Source organism: Natator depressus, chromosome 3, assembly GCF_965152275.1.
Source record: "Natator depressus isolate rNatDep1 chromosome 3, rNatDep2.hap1, whole genome shotgun sequence".
NCBI lineage: Eukaryota > Metazoa > Chordata > Testudines > Cheloniidae > Natator > Natator depressus.
Genome location: NC_134236.1, coordinates 68,230,609 through 68,252,113, shown reverse-complemented (window position 1 = coordinate 68,252,113; position 21,505 = coordinate 68,230,609). Strand labels below are relative to the sequence as shown.

At 44.1% G+C, this 21,505-nt stretch overlaps 1 protein-coding gene across 1 annotated transcript; it reads left to right on the top strand.

Annotated features, from left to right (window-relative positions):
* The first annotated feature begins 676 nt into the window (after nt 1-676).
* GJB7 (gap junction protein beta 7) lies at nt 677-20,541 on the top strand. Its single transcript, XM_074946870.1, has 2 exons — nt 677-690; nt 19,708-20,541. Exon 2 carries the CDS (start codon nt 19,735-19,737, stop codon nt 20,539-20,541), a length of 807 nt encoding a protein of 268 aa, XP_074802971.1. The 5' UTR covers nt 677-690; nt 19,708-19,734.
* Nucleotides 20,542-21,505: the final 964 nt, after the last annotated feature.

Sequence of the window (21,505 nt, the reverse complement as noted above, 5' to 3'; positions counted from 1 at the left end):
GATTCCACCACCTCCCTAGGTAACGCATTCCAGTGTTTCACCACCCTCCTCGTGAAAAAGTTTTTCCTAATATCCAACCTAAATCTCCCCCACTGCAACTTGAGACCATTCTCCTCGTCCTGTCATCAGCTACCACGGAGAACAGTCCACATAAGTTCTAATTCTTTGTAAATAAGGTTTGATATTGTTTTGGGGTGCCAGCTGGACTTTACTGAAACACTTTGTGAGTCAGAAGACTAAGTGTCCTCCATAGACCATCAGTGATCAGCAGTCAGCTTGAGAATCATTTCCCTCTGCCATAGCATGCCAAATTCCTCGTCCGCTGTTGAGGCTTTACCTGTGATAGTATAAGAAAAGAAGCAAAGAACTGCTGCTCTTCATTAGAGTTAATATTTGTGGATGGGTAAAAGAGAAAAATTACACGGGTAGCATTAAATAATTGTTTCTCGTCTCAAGTTACTCATCGTACATCTTCCTGGCAGCACTAGACACACTATAATACTCATTTGAATAATATGCCAGAACAAGTGATCAGGTTACACCTGTTTAGATTATACTACCTAGGAAACAACTGGACTCCATTTTCACAGCTTTAAAGCAATTACTCCCTTTCTGGGAAATGAGTAATTAATTGTTAATGGTACTAGAAAACTGCTGGTTCAATTTTAATCATCACCTGTTGCTGTTCAGGTAAGTAAGATTTTCTTGTTCTGATAAAATGTGTCTTTATTCAATAAGAAACAGGTTAGGGGGAGGTTGTGTGTGTGTATCAACAATCAGGATAATAGGTTTAAGAAAGTGTCCTTCCAGAAAGTGTCAAATGTATATGCAATTCTAATTAAGTGTAAGCCTTGTAAAATGGCAGTAAGTTTTCCCATGCACTGTTGATCTAACTTTTAAACAATTTAATTGTTACAAACTGGAATGTAGCCATCTATGACCCACAGTCCGTATGTTTTAATTTAATTTTTTTTCAGTAAGTTCCAGAGTTGAAATCCCTTGCCTTGTTATTGTAATACTTTTGTCCTCTGACCACCCTTACAGGAATGACTCAAGCCGTGTAACAACACTTGTTAATTCCTGGGATCATTGCTGTGGATACCATAGAAGTAGCTTTTCTTTGTAATATGAGAGCGTGAGGTAGACTGGTTATGGATTTTTCTCTGTGCTTATGAGAACTGCAATATTTATTGTGCAGATATGGAGCAGACACAACTACTTTGGCATTTTATGTCATCCTGGACATTTCAAGTATCATTTTTACTTGATTACCTAATTTACTAAGATTCACAGAAAAGGCGATGGCTGATAGTTACTGTTCCCCCCAGAATCAGTCCTAGGAAGTGGAAAATAATTAAACAGACCATACTCTGGCAGAACATCATACTTGATAACTGCTGAGTTGTTAAATGATGCTTTTAATTTCTCAAATGCAAATATAAAAAGTTAGTGAGATGAAGCAATGCAACTACAAACTATAAAAAAAGAGCTCATCAGAGTTAAGCGTCTGACAAACACCGAGGAAGTAGTTTGTGGATGATATTCTCCCCTACATGCAAACTATTTTGATCTTTCCACACATTCTCTGGGGGTGGGTGGGGAAGGAGGGCAGGTGTATTGATTTAAAGAAGAAATTGTCAGCTGATCTTAAAAATGTGCCTTATTTAGATCTGAATCAGGCTCTTGAGTAACATGTCTAGATTCTGGTACGGTACTCATCACCATCATGGCTGAGTGCCTTAATATTTAGCAGCACAAGGCTGGGCTGTTGAGGAGTGGAGGTAGACGATTAGTTTAATTTTCCTGATGAAAGTTTTCAAAAATTTGGGAAACACTGTATCAATGAATTGACCCTCACGCTCCCCCAAAGAGGTAGAGAAAAAATATTTATCCCACTTTGGAGATGAGGAACTAAGGCATAGAGGGATTAAGTGACTAGCCCCCAGTCACCCAGGGAGTCTGTAGCAGAGCAGAGAATTATACCCAAATAGTTTATTATCATTATTAATTATTTTATTAAAGTAGCACCTTGATGCCCCAACCTAGAACAGGATCCCATTGTGTCAGGGAGTGTACACACGCAAACTAACTAAGAAAGTTCCTGCCCTGATGAGCTCACACTCTAAATAGACAAGACAGACAGAGTGGAAAAGGGAAGTATTACCCCTATTTTAAAGACAAAGAACAGAGGCCCTGAGAGATTATGTGATTGCCCCAGGGTTACACCGGAAGCCAATAGCAGAGCAAAGAATAAAACCAAAACTCTACTGAGTTCCAATCCAGGGCCACAACCAAATGACCAGCCTTCCTCCATTTACTTCTGTCCACTACCATTCCTGTACATATTTAGCAAGTACATATCCAGGCTAGTGTTTTTACACATTATGCATACACATTTTAACCACAATTATACTGGCACGGGAAGTATGGAAAATCTGCTTAAAATATTACTTATTATGGCACCCAAAAGAGTGCTAGGTGCCTCCTCGTGAGAGATAAAAGGACATGAGTTGTGCTCTGATGAGCTTACAAGCTAATGCTAGACCTGATGTAATGAGAGGTTAATATTAAGAAGGCAGAATAATAACTCAGCATGCTACAGTGGCTCAGATACTGGACTGGGATAGAGAGACTGTGTTCTCATCCTAACTCTACCATTGATCTACTGCATGACCTTTGGTAAATCACATTGCCTCTGTTTTCCCTCCTACCTTTTGTCTGTCTGTTTAGACTGTAAACTCTTCAGAGCAGGGACTTTGTCTCTTACTCTGTGTTTTGTGACATGTCTACAACAATGGGGTCCCTCTTTCAATGGCACTGCTAGACACTGCCATATTATAAATAATAATCAACTAGGGCTAGTACGCAGTTTAGTGGAGGTAGGTTTGTTTGCTAATGGAATATAAGAAGTAAATAGCTTAGCTGGCTAGTTTCTTGTAGGCTTCAAAAAACAATGAGTATTGAAATTTACATTTTTATTTCAGTTTGACTCATTTTAGGGCAGACAAGGGGGTATCTGAACAATGAAAGACCCTAGACACAAATAATTTCCCAGTGTTAAATTATTACACTTGGCATTTCCATAGCACCTTTCACCCAAGCATCTGAAATCAATTTTCAAAGTTGGTATTATCACCCCCATTTTACCAATAAAGAAACTAAGGCACTGAGGGTTGTGGCTTGATTTTCAAAAGTGATGAGCACCTACACCTCCCATTGACTTCAATGGGATTTGTGGGTGCTTAGCACCTCTGAAAGTCAATCCATAAGTGACTTGATCAGGGTGACTCTGAATAGAATCAGGTCTGGCATCTTGTAACTTGCTCTAGTCACTAGACTACACTGTCCCCACATGGAAGTTGATGTCTCAACTTATTTTCCACCTTCTGTTTTCCTGTGCCCTCCTCATTGACTCTCAGCACCTGCCCCATTCCCTTAGCATCTTTCCCAATGGTTTCCATCACCTTCCCTCCCCTGTCATTAAGCCACCCATAAAGAAAGACTATGTCTTATAGTGAACAGAATTGATATTTTAAATCAACAGTGGTTACACGGAAAAAAATGTCACCATTGCACAGCTTGCTAGGCCAGTTCCAAGCCTGTACACACAACTTGTGAGCCTCACCCTCACTTCCCAGGCTGACAATCTGCCCTCTCTGCTCCACCTCTGCATTCCACTGCTTTTATTGTACAGCAACACAATACTCCCCACTCCTTCTCTGTGTGCTCCCCTGGTGACTCCCAGTGTCCTTCCCTCACCAGTATCTCCTGAAAGTATCCCCATTTCTCCCCCCCCCACAACTCCTGATGGATTAGCTCCATTTGCCATTGGCTCATTTCCCCCTCACATTTTCCTAATTCCCCATTCTCCTCTGTACAAAAGTACTTTTTCTACTGCTAACATAGTTAGCAAAGATGGTCAAAATCTGGGGGAAATTATTAATCAAATAATAAGCTATTCATTGGATGCATTATTCAATGCATATTATTCAAGAAATTATTCAATAGAGCAAGGAATTGGCGGCTGTGATTGCAGAGCCCTTGGCCATTATCTTTGAAAACTCGTGGCGAACGGGGGAAGTCCCGGATGACTGGAAAAAGGCTAATGTAGTGCCAATCTTTAAAAAAGGGAAGAAGGAGGATCCTGGGAACTACAGGCCAGTCAGCCTCACCTCAGTCCCTGGAAAAATCATGGAGCAGGTCCTCAAAGAATCAATCCTGAAGCACTTACATGAGAGGAAAGTGATCAGGAACAGTCAGCATGGATTCACCAAGGGAAGGTCATGCCTGACTAATCTAATCGCCTTTTATGATGAGATTACTGGTTCTGTGGATGAAGGGAAAGCAGTGGATGTATTGTTTCTTGACTTTAGCAAAGCTTTTGACACGGTCTCCCACAGTATTCTTGTCAGCAAGTTAAGGAAGTATGGGCTAGATGAATGCACTATAAGGTGGGTAGAAAGCTGGCTAGATTGTCGGGCTCAACGGGTAGTGATAAATGGCTCCATGTCTAGTTGGCAGCCGGTGTCAAGTGGAGTGCCCCAGGGGTCGGGCCTGGGGCCGGTTTTGTTCAATATCTTCATAAATGATCTGGAGGATGGTGTGGATTGCACTCTCAGCAAATTTGCAGATGATACTAAACTGGGAGGAGTGGTAGATACGCTGGAGGGGAGGGATAGGATACAGAAGGACCTAGACAAATTGGAGGATTGGGCCAAAAGAAATCTGATGAGGTTCAATAAGGATAAGTGCAGGGTCCTGCACTTAGGATGGAAGAATCCAATGCACCGCTACAGACTAGGGACCGAATGGCTAGGCAGCAGTTCTGCGGAAAAGGACCTAGGGGTGACAGTGGACGAGAAGCTGGATATGAGTCAACAGTGTGCCCTTGTTGCCAAGAAGGCCAATGGCATTTTGGGATGTATAAGTAGGGGCATAGCGAGCAGATCGAGGGATGTGATCATTCCCCTCTATTCGACACTGGTGAGGCCTCATCTGGAGTACTGTTTCCAGTTTTGGGCCCCCCACTACAAGAAGGATGTGGATAAATTGGAGAGAGTCCAGCGAAGGGCAACAAAAATGATTAGGGGTCTAGAGCACATGACTTATGAAGAGAGGCTGAGGGAGCTGGGATTGTTTAGTCTGCAGAAGAGAAGAATGAGGGGGGATTTGATAGCTGCTTTCAACTACCTGAAAGGGGGTTCCAAAGAGGATGGCTCTAGACTGTTCTCAATGGTAGCAGATGACAGAACGAGGAGTAATGGTCTCAAGTTGCAATGGGGGAGGTTTAGTTTGGATATTAGGAAAAACTTTTTCACTAAGAGGGTGGTGAAACACTGGAATGCGTTACCTAGGGAGGTGGTAGAATCTCCTTCCTTAGAGGTTTTTAAGGTCAGGCTTGACAAAGCCCTGGCTGGGATGATTTAACTGGGAATTGGTCCTGCTTCGAGCAGGGGGTTGGACTAGATGACCTTCTGGGGTCCCTTCCAACCCTGATATTCTATGATTCTATGATTCAAGCTGCTGTAGACCTGACTGAATTATACAATTGTTCAGTGAATAATTCATTCAACCATAGCATTATTCAAATACATTTTTCAATAAATGATATTCAGCCAGCTAAGCAATTAATGGTGCAGCTTTCCATAGCTTTTTGTTCAGTCTGTCTTTTCTAGAGTATTTTGAACAACAAACTCTTTCCTTTTCAGCCCCCTCTCCTCTGCTGATTTGAACTCTCTGTAATGACTCCCTTTTCATTTCTGATAGAGATGATATCTTTCCTTCATCCCTTCCACTCTGGAGGCTCCATCTTCTTCTTGTTCTCTTTTCCTGACACCCTGTGACTTCCCATTGCTAGCTTCGGTGCTGGACATCACCTCGATACAGATGATACCAATCTTACATGTCCCTCAACTTACTCTCTGATCCCTCTGCTTCCTCATTCAACTGTCTTTCTTCCTTCTGCTCATTTAATGCTGCACCAATCATTCTACTCTTGGATGCTCTAAAGAGTGAAATCTTCCTTCCGGGTATAAATCCATTTTAGACTTTCCCTTTGCTTAACGCAGAATATAATTTTGCTAAGACTAGAAGTCATCTCTAACTTGCTCTGCTCATTTATCTCCCCTCTTCTGGAACATTGCCAAAACTCCCCCTTATTGTGATCTCCCTCTTGTCACAATCACACCCCAACTTGACTATTTCAGTTCCTCTTTTATGGTCTTTCTGAATCCCTAGACTGTTCTGGATTTGACTCCTCACACAATGGCTTCATCTTCTCTAGTCGCACGTCCATCTGTTCGCCGTGCTTGGCCTCCCCAACCCCTCTCCCTATAGCTGCTTGTCATTCTCACATGTACTGCTCCATCAGGAAGTCTACTGTCTCCCTCTCATCTACTGAATCTCTGTCTTTTTGCTTTATTCTTTAACTGATGACTAACCCTGTCTGCAAAGTCTAAGCCTTTGAAGAATGAATGGCATTGTACAGTATCAACCTGAGCAACAGTTAAAAGCTACATTGCCATATAGCAGCAATCGTACATAAAATAAACATTTTTTTTCCTTTTAAGGACACATTTGCGTCTCCTTTGGGCAGAAATGTTGCCTGTCACCCCGAGAAATGCCACAAAACAAGCTCTGTCACTCTATAGACCCGCTCAGCTGAAGTTTGTCCCATGGACACTCAGCCAGTGTCACAGGGAAGACTACAGATGTAAAAACACTGACATTTTGTTGCCTAGAGCTTGTTGATTGGGAATTAATGGCTCCAGAAAGTATAGCTGTGTGTTCCACAGTCACTTTATTTAAAAGTCTCATTTCAGCCAAAGGAGCATTTAATCAAGTAACTATGTAAGTAAGTCTTCATTAACTAAAACCCTTTTCGGTATCTATTCTATATCAGCGCTACATGATTTAAACTCTTCCTCCTCTTTGCTCTTTCAGTAGATTGGGGCCTATACATTGCCTAAGGGATGTCTGAGAGTTCCCTCCAAGCTCTTATCCCCACTTCTCCCTGGACAGGTCTTTCCATTGTGCTTTTCTTCAGCCTGTTCTCAGTGTAGATTGGTGGGGCAGGGTGTGAGGAACATTTTTTCTATTCCCAGTTTGTATGTAGGCACTCCCTGATATGGAAACACTGGCAGAGATTTTCGAAAGCAAGGGCCTAAAGATAGATTCCTAAATCCATAAGTGGCCTGATTTTCAAAAGTGCTGATTCCCCAGCTACTCCCACCCCCAACAAAGAGCTGCAGCATAGATATTCATAGGACAAGAAATGTAGGCTTTCTTTACTCTGTTCCAATACACCTCCTAAAATTCCCGCACTGCCTTTGGGAGGATTCCTTAAGTAAAAAAGTTACTTGGTAGGAATGATGACTTGACCTATGAGCTGTTTTCACAGCAGTTAATGCAGAACCTGGTTTTCTGAGGGTATGTCTACACTACAAAATTAGGTCTAATTGGTATAAGTTGATTTTTTAGAAAGTGATTTCATACAGTCGATTGTGTGTGTCCCCACTAAGCACAGTAAGTCGGCGGAGTGCGTCCACAGTACCGAGGCTAGCGTTAACTTTTGGAGCGTTGCACTGTGGGTAGCTATCCCACAGTTCCCGCAGTCTCCACCACCCATTGGAATTCTGGGTTAAGCTCCCAATGCCTGTTGGGGCAAAAACATTGTTGTGGTTGGTTTTGGGTACATGTCATCAGTCGCCGCTCCCTCCGTGAAAGCAACGACAACCAATCGTTTCACTCCTTTTTTCCGTGCGGGCGCCATACTGCTTTCAGTAGACGCTGCAGTAGGACTGCAAACCGTCATCATCAAATGACCGCGTCAGCTGCCACTCTGCTCTCCTGATGCTATGAATCCACCTCGCAGGTCCTCTATATGACCGTCGTCATCCATCGCTTCTGCTGCCACTCTGCTCTCCTGGTGGTCTTGCTGGGCTGCTTCTGCTGCAACTCTGCTCGGCTGCTCTTGTCTCATACCACAGCAAGCATGCAGCCCGCTCAGCTGTTGTGTCCTGGCAGCAGACGGTGCAGTAGGTCTGCAAAACTGGTCATCCAACCACCGCTTTCCCTGCAACTCTGCTCTCCTGCAGACGCCATACCACGGCAAGCATGGGGCCCGCTCAGATCACCGCGGCAGTTATGAGCATTGTAAACACCCCGCACATTATCATGCAGTATATGCAGAACCAGAACCTGCAAAAGCAGGCGAGGAGGCGATGCAGCGCGGTGACGAGAGTGATGAGGACATGGACACCGACTTCACTCAAAGCACTGGCCCTGGCAATTTGGCCATCCTGGTGGCAATGGGGCAGGCTCATGCCATGGAACACCGATTCTGGGCCCAGGAAAGAAGCACAGACTGGTGGGACTGCATAGTGTTGAAGGTCTGGGATGAGTCTCAGTGGCTGAGAAACTTTCGCATGCTTAAGGGCACTTCCATGGAACTTTCTGACTTGCTTTCCCCTGCCCTGAAGCGCAAGAATACCAAGATGAGAGCAGCCCTCACAGTTCACAAGCAAGTGGTGATAGCCCTCTGGAAGCTTGCAACACTAGACAGCTACCGGTCAGTCGGGAATCAATTTGGAGTGGGCAAATCTACTGTGGGGGCTGCTGTGATCCAAGTAGCCAACACAATCACTGAGCTGCTGCTATCAAAGGTAATGACTCTGGGAAACGTGCAGGTCATAGTGGATGGCTTTGCTGCAATGGGATTCCCTAACTGTGGTGGGGCAATAGACGGAACCCATATCCCTATCTTGGCACTGGATCACCAAGGCAGCCAGTACATAAACCGAAAGAGGTACTTTTCAATGGTGCTGCAAGCACTGGTGGATCACAAGGGATGTTTCACCAACATCAACATGGGATGGCTGGGAAAGGTTCATGACACTCACATCTTCAGGAACTCTGGCCTGTATGAACAGCTGCAGCAAGGGACTTACTTTCCAGACCAGAAAATAACCGCTGGGGATGTTGAAATGCCTACAGTTATCCTTGGGGACCCAGCCTACCCCTTAATGCCATGGCTCATTAAGCCATACACAGGCACCCTGGACAGTAGTCAGGAGCTGTTCAACTATAGGCTGAGCAAGTGCAGAATGGTGGTAGAATGTGCACTTGGATGTTTAAAAGTGCACTGGTGCAGTTTACTGTCTCAGTTAGACCTCAGCAAAACCAATATTCCCATTGTTATTACTGCTTGCTGTGTGCTCCACAATATCTGTGATAGTAAGGGGGAGACGTTTATGGTGGGGTGGGAAGTTGAGGCAAATTGCCTGGCTGCTGATTACGTGCAGCCAGACACCAGGGTGGTTAGAAGAGCACAGCAGGGCGCGCTGCGCATCAGAGAAGTTTTGAAAAACCAGTTTCATGGCTGACCAGGCTACAGTGTGACACTTCTGTTTGTTTCTCCTTGATGAAAACCCGCCCCCTTGGTTCACTCTACTTCACTGTAAGCCAACTCCCCTCCCCCTTCGATCACTGCTTGCAGAGGCAATAAAGTCATTGTTGTTTCAAATTCATGCATTCTTTATTAATTCATCACACAAATAGGGGGATAACTGCTAAGGTAGCTCAGGAGGGGTGGGGGCAGAGGGAAGCACCGGGTGGGGTGGGGGAGGAGGGAAGGACAAGGCCACGCTGCACTTCAAAATTTATTGAATGCCAGCCTTCTGTTGCTTGGGCAGTCCTCTGGGGTGGAGTGGTTGGGTGCCCGGAGCCTCCACACCAGTGTTCTTGGGCATCTGGGTGAGGAGGCTATGGAACTTGGGGAGGAGGGCGGTTTGTTACACGGGGGCTGCAGTGGCAGTCTGTGGCTTTCCTGCACCTCAACTATATGCCAGAGCATATCAGTTTGATCCTCCAGTAGCCTCAGCATTGCATCCTGCCTCCTTTCATCATGCTGCCGCCACTTTTCCTTTTGATCCTGCCACCTCTCCTGTTGCTCCTGCTACTTGTCCTCACGTTCATTTTGTGCTTTTCTGGGCTCTGCCATTGTCTGCTTCCACGCATTTTGCTGGGCTCTTTCAGTTTGGGTGGACTGCATGAGCTCAGAGAACATTTCATCGTGAGCATGTTTTTTTCGCCTTCTTATCTGCACTAGCCTCTGGGACGGAGATGCTAGTCGCAGAGTTGAAACATTTGCAGCTGCAGGAGGAAAAAAGGGAGATTAAAATTGAAAAAGACACATTGGCCATTTAAAAGGAGGGGCTGATGTTTTTGGGTTAACGTGCAGCACAAACCCAACTAAATCCCCCCCACACCCAATTCTCTGGGATGATCGCTTCACCCTCCCCCCACCATGTGGCTAACAGCGGGGATGATTTCTTTTCAGCCACAGGCAAACAGCCCAGCAGGAATGGCCACCCCTGAATGTCCTCTTCATTAAATTCCCCTATTTCAACCAGGTGACCATGAATGACATCACTCTCCTGAGGATAACACAGAGAGATAAAGAATGGATGTTGCTTGAATGCCAGCAAACACCGGGACCACATGCTGCCATGCTTGCTTATGCAATGATTCCAGACTACGTGCTACTGGCCTGCTGTGGTAAAGTGTCCTACCATGGAGGATGCAATAAGGCTGCCTTCCCCAGAAACCTTTAGCAAAGGCTTTGGGAGTACCTGCAGGACAGCTTCATGGAGATGTCCCTGGAGGATTTCCACTCCATCCCCAGACACATTAACAGACTTTTCCAGTAGCTGTACTGGCCATGAATGCATCCTAAGTATTCAGGGCAAATTAATCATTAAACACGCTTGCTTTTAAACCGTGTATTATATTTACAAAGGTACACTCACCAGAGGTGCCTTCTCTGCCTTCAAGGTCTGGGAGCCCGGGTTGGGGGGTATTGTCTCCAGGGTGATAAACAGTTCCTGGCTGTCGGGGAGAATGGTTTCTCCACTTCCCTGGTGTGCACCATCTTCAACCTCCCCCTCCTCCTCATCTTCCTCGTCCCCAAAATCCTCATCCCTGTTGCGTGAGACTCCCTTGCAGGAGTCCACGTACAGGTGTGGGGTAGTTGTAGGGGCACCCCCTAGAATTGCATGCAGCTCATCGTAGAAGCGGCATGTCTGGGGCTCTGACCCCGAGTGGGCATTTGCCTCTTGGGTTTTTTGGTAGGCTTGCCTGAGCTCCTTAAGTTTCACGCAGCACTGCTGTGGGTCCCTGTTATAGCCTCTGTCCTTCAGGCCCTTAGAGATTTTTTTCAAATATTTTGGCATTTCATCTTTTGGAATGGAGTTCCGATAGCACAGATTCGTCTCCCGATACAGCGATCAGATCCCGTACCTCCCGTTCAGTCCATGCTGGAGCTCTTTTGCTATTCTGGGACTCCATGGTCACCTCTGCTGATGAGATCTGCACAGTCACCTGTGCTGATCAGCTTGCCATGCTGGGCAAACAGGAAATGAAATTCAAAAGTTCACGGGGCTTTTCCTGTCTACCTGGCCAGTACATCCGAGCTGAGAGTGCTGTCCAGAGCGGTCACAATGGAGCACTGTGGGATAGCTCCCGGAGGCCAATACCGTCGAATTGCATCCACACTAACCCAAATTTGACTGGGCGATGTCGATTTCAGTACTAATCCCCTCGTCGGGGAGGAGTACAGAAATCTATTTTAAGAGCCCATTAAGTAGACAAAAATGGCCTTGTTGTGTGGATGGGTGCAGGGTTAAATCGATCTAATGCTGCTAAATTCGACCTAAACTCGTAGTGTAGACCAGGGCTGAGACTGAGAGTAATTTACCTCATGTTATAAAAGGAAAACCTACTTGGCACATCCCTAATCTTCTTGTCTGTGTTTTATTAAGTGGGACCATATTTATTTTTTTGTTAGCTTGCTTCCCTTGTCAAACAGGATTACATTAATGTGAAGTAGGAATCTTTTAGTTCGGGCCCTCATCCCCCCACATGGGAGAGATACAGTGCAACACTTTGGTTGCAAACACTCTGCTATTCACACTCCCATAGTCCAAATGGAGGGGCAGGGTAGATATGCCCTAAGATTTTGCAGTTTATGCTGAGCACACGCTTCTGTTAGTGTTGCTAGAGCCAGAATGAATCTAAGCAACTAAGACTCTGGACTGGAATTGAATAAACAATCCTACTGAAGATGCAGGGGACAAAGAAGACTCCAGCTCACTCTCCCACAGTTGTATTGACTCTACAGCTAACGAGTAAAAAGTAGGGAGAAAAATTAAAGGGACAGGGGACTGGAAACGCTGCAAGTCCCCCTCACAGTTTTTCCCTGGAATCATTTCCTGTGAGGGCAGATTTGCTCCTCCTCTTGCAGAACAAGGGATTTTGGGCCCCCAAACCAGCAGATACTCCAAGATCCATGTAGAACATGAAGGCCTGGCCTAGCTAGATAGAGGCCCTGTGTCTGCCCTTGTTGTCTGTCCTATAGCCCCCTTCTAGCTTTGATGGGAATTGCACTGGCAGGGGCTCCCCTTCCATCTGGTGATGCTGGACATGCACAAAAGAAGACCTCTATAGCAAGGATGGTGGGGAAACACATAGGAAACATGGGCAGGTTTCTGTGATAAAGGTTAGGGCATGTGTTAAACTATGAAATGACGTATACTCAGTACACAAGTGGAGGATTTAAAATGCAACATTGATCTACAGGTAAAAGAACATCCCAGCAAATGTCTATAATTTTGGGAAAATCATTCAGTCTAATATCGTGGGATAGTTGGCTCCTACACAGAAGTCTGAATGTTAAATGGAATTTGCTTAGACAGCATGTAGCAAGTATTTGCATAAACTGGAGTGTGCTATCACACACTGCCCAGGTTTTGGCATACAGCTAAACATTTACATGCTTCTTATGGCTTCCTCTGGAATCAGCCGCAAGATTATGTGTATGGAGACCGGTATAAAGAAAGTGTTACACCATTTAGTGAGAGAAGAAATCACTTTTATCGAAGAACAATGAAAACAAATACCCAGTCACGTCTCGCTGAGATAATGTCCAGAAGGTTAATGTCAGAGAAGAAGTCTGGTGCTGCTCCTTTGATTGTGTACTTGATAATAAAAATAACTATGGTTGGCACTTATATAAATCAGGTCCAACCAAATCTCACAGCACTACTTAGTTCTGGGTATTTTACCAACCCCTGGCAAGCTTTAGAGTGGATAAAAAGGCATGTATTTTAAGGGTTGATTTGTATTGCTATTGGAAGTGCAATGTTAGTTGTTACTGGGAATATCTATGGCTAGCAGAGAAAGTGTCATATGCAATTTCACCTCTTTCTGTAATAGGCTTCCACAATTTTGGGCAACCTGTTCCTGAACACTTGAACCTGGGGACAACCTCACTCCCCGTGCTTGAAATCTCACACGATCTCATCCTCTGATTACATTCGTATTAACTTATGTTAGTGTCTTAATAGCACTTCGTAAAACTGTAAAATTCATCAGAAAATACCATGACACTGTAACCCTTCTGCTAGAATGTTTACATCCCACAAAGGGAATTATATCTAAAATGTGTAGGCTGCTTTAGAAAATATTTACTTGGTCACACGGCGAGATATAGTTTTACAGTTATAGTGACTTAGTTGCATGTTAGACAATAGCAGTTATTGTTTTACTGTTTGTTTTAATTATTTCAGACACATTTGTAATTAAACTTTTTTTAAATTTGGACACTTTAATTTACCTGTATTGGGCTAAGTATGCTAACAGACTATTCATTTGTATACAATATGCTCATTTAAATATTAATATATACAAGATCCATAAATTCAAACTCCATTTGTAATATATATATCCTACCCCATTCTCCCCAGAAGAGGAAGTTAAAAAATCCTGCCCTGTCACTCCGCATGCTAACTGTGATGAAGCAGAGAAACTGGCCACCAGCACAGCAGGGTTAAAGCAAGCCCCAGCCTGTTATACCAACAGTCAATGCCAGGTCTGTAGAGGGGAGAAAAAGAGGGGTCCCGGCTTAGTTTGGGGCTGATTGTTGAAGAGGCAGGAGCTAGCTACCTCCTGCCTGAGGGGAAGGGTCACTAGCCTGCCAGCCAAGGCAGCCACCTGGGAGTAAGCACTGTCTCTCCAGGCAAGGGAGACTGAGAAGGGGACCTAGGAGTCTCCAGCATCTGAGGTAACTGAGTGAGCGAACCCCATAGACACTGGGGGGCTTGCCTTCACCCAGCTTGCAGCTGCCCCGCCCAAAGAAGCTTGGGACTGCGGTAAGGCACAACCCACCACACAAGAGAGGTCCCTACAGGAAGCAAGCCGCCTAGCAAATTAGACTAGAGGGTCCATGCTCCATACTAAACAGACTGGTCGGAAGTAACTCAGGGCAGTGGATTTAGAGTCTCTTCTGGGAAGGCCTCCCCTTGTTTAGGGCTGATTTACACTGGGCCCTGGGCTGCGACCCAGTGGAGAGGGAAGGCCCAGGTCCCCCTAGCCCCGCTGGCCTTAAAAACTGAGGCTCCTCAACCAAGCATGGGGCTGAGAGCCATGTGCTGTAACCATTAGGCAGTCCAGCTCTTCAATCCGCCTGTTACAGATTGGTGAAGAATGCGTGTAGATGTCCTAGTCCCGGCATAAGGGAATTGAAGAAAAAAAGAGAGAGAAAGAAACCCTCAAGCAACCCGCACTCTTGCTAAATGGAAATGGAACAGCTACTAAAACCGATGGCCAAACAAAACACCCACCATCATAAGCAGCAACAACTGCTTCTGCAAATGGCCAACAAGCAGCAGCAGTTGATCCATAGGCTAGTGGCCCAGCAGCAACAACAGCAGCAAGAGTTCGTCCAGCAGGTGGTCACGATATTATGGCCACCCGCTCCCACAGAGCCAGCAAAGCCTGCCCCAGCTGCGACTGCCACCCATGAACAGCACGTGTAAGAGGCTTACTGGGGCTAAGCCTCCCCAGAAAAGGCTGGCCATGCAGAAGGGCAAATGCTGCATTTGTGGCATGGGTCACCTTTGGGGTCCTGGAAGTGAAGCTCCCTAGAAGCGAGGGAGCCACTGGCACCTGGACCGAGGTTCCACCTTTGCTCTGCCTCGTTCCTGAGACCCCCACCCACCACTCACTCCTCTCCGCTGCGGAGGGAAGCGCGTGGTGGGTGGCCAGGCGCGCCCTTAGAGGAAGAGGTGTGGGGAAGGAGTGAACGGCAGGTCGGCAGGCCTTGGGGGAAGAGGCAGGGAGGAGGAGTGAGAGGCAAGTGGGCAGGGGGCACCTTGAGGGAAGAGGCAGAGTGGGGGATGGGCCTTGGAGAGGTGGGGCCACAGCCCGGGCACCAATGGACCCCCTCCACTTCTAGGGAGCTTCCAGCACTCGCGTGTAAGCCTCCCCAAACAGAAGACTCACGCACCACCCATGCTGCCACCCCATCAGACTTACCAAAACAAGATGCGGCCCAGTGATGATCCTGAGGCCTTCCTTGAAACTTTAAGCAGGTGGCTGCAGTAGACCTCTGGCCCCAAGCCCAATACATTGTGGTACTGACACCATACTTAATCGGAGTAATAGGGGAGATCCCCAATCCTGGTGAGGGCACATCCCATGCATCTGAGCCAACCTAGCAAGACAAGGCCCCATCGAAGCATAATGAAGAGCCCCCCCCCGCATTACCTGAGTCAGAGATTCTGAATCAGTTCTCCAACTTTGTAGAGGAACATATGCTGAACTGAGCATACACCCAGGTGGTGGTAGTAAATAGGGAGACCTCTATCATATCTCCGCTTAGTCGTCTCTTTTCCAAGCTGAAAATCCCAATCTTATTAAGCTCTCCTCATATGGAAGCCGTTCCATACCCCTAATAATTTTTGTTGCCCTTTTTTCAACCTTTTCCAACTCCAATATATCTTTTTTAAGAAGGGGCGACCAGATCTGCACGCAGTATTCAAGATGTGGCATACAATAGATTTATATAGAGGCAATATAATATCTTCTATCTTATTAGCTATCCTTTCCTAATGATTCCCAACATTCTGTTAGTTTTTTTGACCATCACTGCACAACAAGTGAATGTTTTCAGAGAACTATCCACAATGACTCCAAGATCTTTCTTGAGTGGTAACAGCTAATTTAGACCATCATTTTATATGTATAGCTGGGATTATGTTTTCTAACGTGCATTACTTTGCATTTATCAACATTGAATTTCATCTGCCATTTTGTTGCTTAGTCACTCAGTTTTGTGAGATCCTTTTGTAGCTCTTCACAGTCTGCTTTGGACTTAACTGTCTTGAGTAGTCTTGTATCATCTACAAATTTTGCCACCTCTTTTCCCAGATAATTTATGAATATGTTGAACAGTTATGGTCCCAGTATGGACCCCTTGGGGGACACCACTATTTACTTCTCTTCATTCTGAAAACTGACCATTTATTCCTACCCTTTGTTTCCTATCCTTTAACCAGTTACTGATTCATGAAAGGACCTTTCCTCTTACCCCATGACAGCTTACTTTGTCTTGTCAAAGCCTTTCTGAAAATCTAAGTACACTCTGTCCACTGGATCATCATTGTCGACATGTTTGCCTACCCACTCAAAAGAACTCTAGTAGATTGGTGAGGTATGGTTTCCCTTTACAAAAACCATGTTAACTCTTCCCCAACAAATCATTTTCATCTATGTGTCTGATAATTCTGTTCTTTACTATAGTTTCAATCAGTTTGCCTGGTACTGAAATTAGGCTTACCAGCCTGTAATTACTGGGGTTGCCTGTGGAGACCTTTTTAAAAATTGGCATCACATTAGCTATCCTTCAGTCATCTGGTACAGAAGCTGGTTTAAATGGTAGGTTACAAACTACAGTTAGTAGTTCTGCAATTTCGACATTTGAGTTCCTTCAGAACTCTTGGGTGAAGACCATCTGGTCCTGGTGACTTATTTACTGTTTAATTTATCAATTTGTTCCGAAACCTCCTCTAATGACACCTCAGTCTGGGACAGTTCATCAGATTTGTCACCTAAAAAGAATGGCTCACGTTTGGAACTCTCCCTCACCTCTTCAGCCCCGAAGACTGATGCAAATAATTAATTTAGTTTCTCCGCAATTACCTTATCTTCCTTGAGTGCTTCTTTAGCATCTCAATAGTTGTTTAGCAGGCTTCCTGCTTCTGATGTACTTAAAAATTTTGCTGTTACTTTTTGAGTCTTTGGCTAGCTGTTCTTCAAATTCTTTTTTGGCCTTCGTAATTATATTTTTACATTTCACTTGCCAGAGTTTATGCTCCTTTCTATTTCCCTTGCTAGGATTTAACTTCCACTTTTTAAAGGATGTCTTTTTGCCTCTCATTTCTTCTTTTACTTTGTTGTTTAGCCACAGTGGCACTTCTTTGGTTCTCTTACTATGTTTTTTAATTTGGGGTATACATTTAAATGGAGCCTCTATTATGGTGTCTTTAAAAAGTTTCCATGCAGCTTGCAGGGATTTCACCTTTGACACTGTACCTTTTAATTTCAGTTTAATTAACTTCCTCATTTTTGAGTAGTTTCCCTTTCTGAAGTTTAAATTCTACCATAGTGGGCTGCTTTGGTGTCCCCCTCCCTCACCTGGGATATTAAATTTTATGTTATGATCACTATTACCACACGGTTCAGCTATATTCACCTCATGGCCCAGATCTTCTGCTCCACTTAGGACTAAATCAAGAATTGCCTCTCCTCTTGTGTGTTCCAGGACTAGCTGCTCCAAGAAGTAGTCATTTAAGGTGTCAAGAAACTTTATCTCTGCATCGTGTCCTGAGCCGACATGTACCCAGTTAGTATGGGGGTAGTTGAAAGCCCCCATTATTATTGAGTTTTTTATTTTTATAGCCTCTCTAATCTCCCTGAGCATTTCACAGTCACTATCACCATCCTGGTCTGGTGGCTGGTAGTATATCCCTAGTGCTAGATTCTTATTATTCAAGCATGGACTTACTATCCTTAAAGATTCTATGATATGGTTTGCAAAAAGAAAAGGAGGACTTGTGGCACCTTAGAGACTAACCAATTTATTTGAGCATAAGCTTTCGTGAGCTACAGCTCACTTCATCGGATGCAACCGATGTGGTTTGGTTCTTTTCAGATTTTTACTTCATTTGACTCTGTGCTTTCTTTCACATATAGTGCCACTCCCCCAACCCCAAGTACTTTGGAACAATTTACCAAGGGTTGTGCTGGATTCTCTGTCACTGAACATTTTAAAATCCAGAGTGGATGTTTTTCTAAAACATATGCCCCAGTTCATGTAGGAATTTAGGGAAGTCCTACGTGTTATATAGGAAATCAGACTAGATGATCACAGTGGTCCTGTTTGGCCTTATAATCTATGAATCTGTTAATTTTATGCAAATGATCCATAAAAAACAGACAAATATAGTCCTTTTACAGCAGCTGAACTGCATGACAAATTTTGCACCCCCATAAAGCACAGGGGCTGGGGCTGAATGTAACAGAACATAAATTAAACACAAACCCAGAGAAGGTGAATGTTGGCACTAAATCTACCATTTTTAAAGGACAGAAAGAAGCCTGGGGCTCGGAACATCTCTTATGTTGATGGTTTTATAGGCTTGCTTGTTTGTTTGACAATACATTTTGCCTACCAGATGCAACTTATTTTGGCTTTGCTTAAAGGGCTCACAAAGGCTGTTGGGTGATGTTATATGGATTTGCTGTTGGCAAATATTGACAGATGGGCCAGGTGACACTCCCTATGGTGAAAACTAATCCTTGTTTTACAGAGCAGTATTTCATTTTAATAATTCACGTAGACATTAACCTTTGAGGAGGATTTCAGACACGTTTTCTTGCATACAAACGTGCTTAGCTAAGAGTAATGAAGGACAATGAAGTAACTCCCAATCCATATTAGCCTGTAAATGGAACAGAGAGAAGGAGGGAAAAAATGAAACCAAAACAAAAATAACCAAAACTTTTATAAATAAGATTGTCCATCCATTTATACTGGAGAGAGATTTCAATGATCTTATCTTTAGCATTATGCTTCAAATTGTGGAGCCAAATGCATCCACCACCTGGGATGTTCTTGGCCCATAATTTTTTCATATGCAATGGTCACCATCAAAATGTCTGCAATTGCTATTATTCAAGACACACCCAAGAGATCTGCTGTTCCTTCTATTAAGATATTGTTCTATTATTTATTGTTCTACTAACTGAGATCTGTTAGCAAAATTATTACTTTTTAATGATGGTCATTGCAGCTGCTTCTCCACATCCTACCTGTGCAGCCTGAGTGGAGGATGCGATTATGGACACCGTACTCCTTATGGTTGCCTTCCCCCCCGCCCAATTTATATCATATGGTGAGCACATGGTAGCTTTAGCCTTGATTCCTGGGAGCTCACTGGGTCCTAAATAGTCAAACTATTCTTTCCTGGGACATTTTTATGATTTCTCTTAACGTTAATAAGAACAGTCCTGCTTTGTATTTATAGCATGTTTAGAGCAAGGCTGAACCTTGGTGTCTGATGTGGTGCCCAACATGATTTGGTCCCGCCTACACTTGCTGTTAAACTGTTCTCAGTATTAGCAACCATAGGAGGTACTAAAGATCAGTTCTAAAATCTGCCATGCGACTCTAGGAACAGCACTTTGACCCTAATTATTTTAGGCTGGTTTAGATACTAGTTATATTAATACGATTCAGCTTGGATGCATTTGTTTTCCCATCATCTGGATAAAGAACAAAAATCACTAACGTAGGTTTGTTTGTTACAGCATTTTGTCCTTCCTTCAGAAAAAACCATGAGCTGGGGATTCCTGCGAGACATCCTAAGTGGAGTGAATAAATATTCAACAGGAATTGGCAGGATCTGGTTGGCTATTGTGTTTATATTCCGCTTGCTTGTCTATGTTGTGGCAGCAGAAAATGTCTGGAAGAATGAACTGAAGGAATTCGAGTGCAACATCAGGCAACCGGGTTGTGAAAACGTCTGCTTCGACCACTTCTTCCCTATTTCCCAGATCAGGCTTTGGGCCTTGCAACTGATCATGGTCTCCACCCCTTCTCTTTTGGTTGTTCTCCATGTTGCCTATCGAGAGAGCAGGGAAAAGCGACACAAAAAGAAACTTTACAAGAGCCCAGGAAGCATGAATGGTGGACTGTTGTGCACTTATCTCATCAGCCTCATTTTCAAAACAGGATTTGAAATTGGTTTCCTAGTTTTGTTTTACAAGTTGTACGGTGGATTCAATGTGCCACGCCTTGTGAAATGTGACATGAGGCCATGTCCCAATACAGTAGATTGCTATATCTCCAAGCCCACAGAGAAGAAAGTCTTCCTCTATTTTGTGGTGGTGACTTCGTGCTTGTGCATTGTATTAAATGTAAGTGAACTGAGCTATCTGATTTTCAAATACAGCATAAAATGTTGCCTTGAGATATATGACAAGAAAGTTCAGACCATGAAAAGTGAGTGCCAGAAGCTGAAATATGTTGAGCCCAATGAACTAGCAAGTACAGCTCTGTTCCACAGCAATGCTTCACCAGTGCTCGTCCATATGCCAGATAAACCTGAAAGTAACTTACCTACTGATTTGAGAGAAGGATAAAAATGATATTGCATGATGTTAAATAAACTGTCTGAATTATTCCTCTTACATGAGTTCAAAGAAATCCATGAGTGGATAAGGAGGAAACTTTATTTTTAGCTAGAAAATAGCATATTCTTTTTCTCTTACAAAATTGTCAGATCCCTGCTATTGGGTTTTTGCCTTCCCCTTCACCTGTATTACGTATTATTCAGGTTTGTTCAGGCTAAATCAAGGCAATGTAAAAGGTTGACATTTCCACTGAGACATAAATACTGAAGCTTCTGATAAGTCATCTTGAAAGGACAGTTGCTCAGACAACTGTGTTTTGCATATTTTATGTGGCTGCTTTTGGTTCAGTTTTTTTTTCTCCTTTCTTTTGAAGAGGATCTTTATGTCTAGCTGAAAGACACTATTCTAACCAGAGCCAGAGGAGTGAAAAGGGGATATAAAGCTGTATGGATTAGGTCACTCTGCCCATTCGAATCCAGGCCAGGCCAGAACAGGAGTGACTGAAAAGGGTTGGCAACTTATGGCTGCTAACTGTCCTATATGACAGGTTTCAGAGTGGTAGCCATTAGGCTGTAGCAGCAAAAAAAACCAAACAAAAACGAGTACTTGTGGCACCTTAGAGACTAACACATTTCTTTGGGCATAAGCTTTCATGGGCTAAAACCCATACATTGGATGCATGCAGTGGAAAATGCAATAGGAAGACAGACAGACAGACAGACAGAGACAGACACACACACACACACACACCATGAAAAAATATCTTCCTACTGTATTTCCCACCCGATGCATGCAGTGAAGCGGGTTTTAGCCCACGAAAGCTTATGCCCAAAGAAATGTGTTAGTCTCTAAGGTGCCACAGGTACTCCTCGTTTTTTTTGTCCTGTGTGAGTGATGGGCTGAGCCTAGGTCTGTTTATATACTAATTGTACTATTTTACAACAACAACTAAACACACCTGCTGGCAGACTGA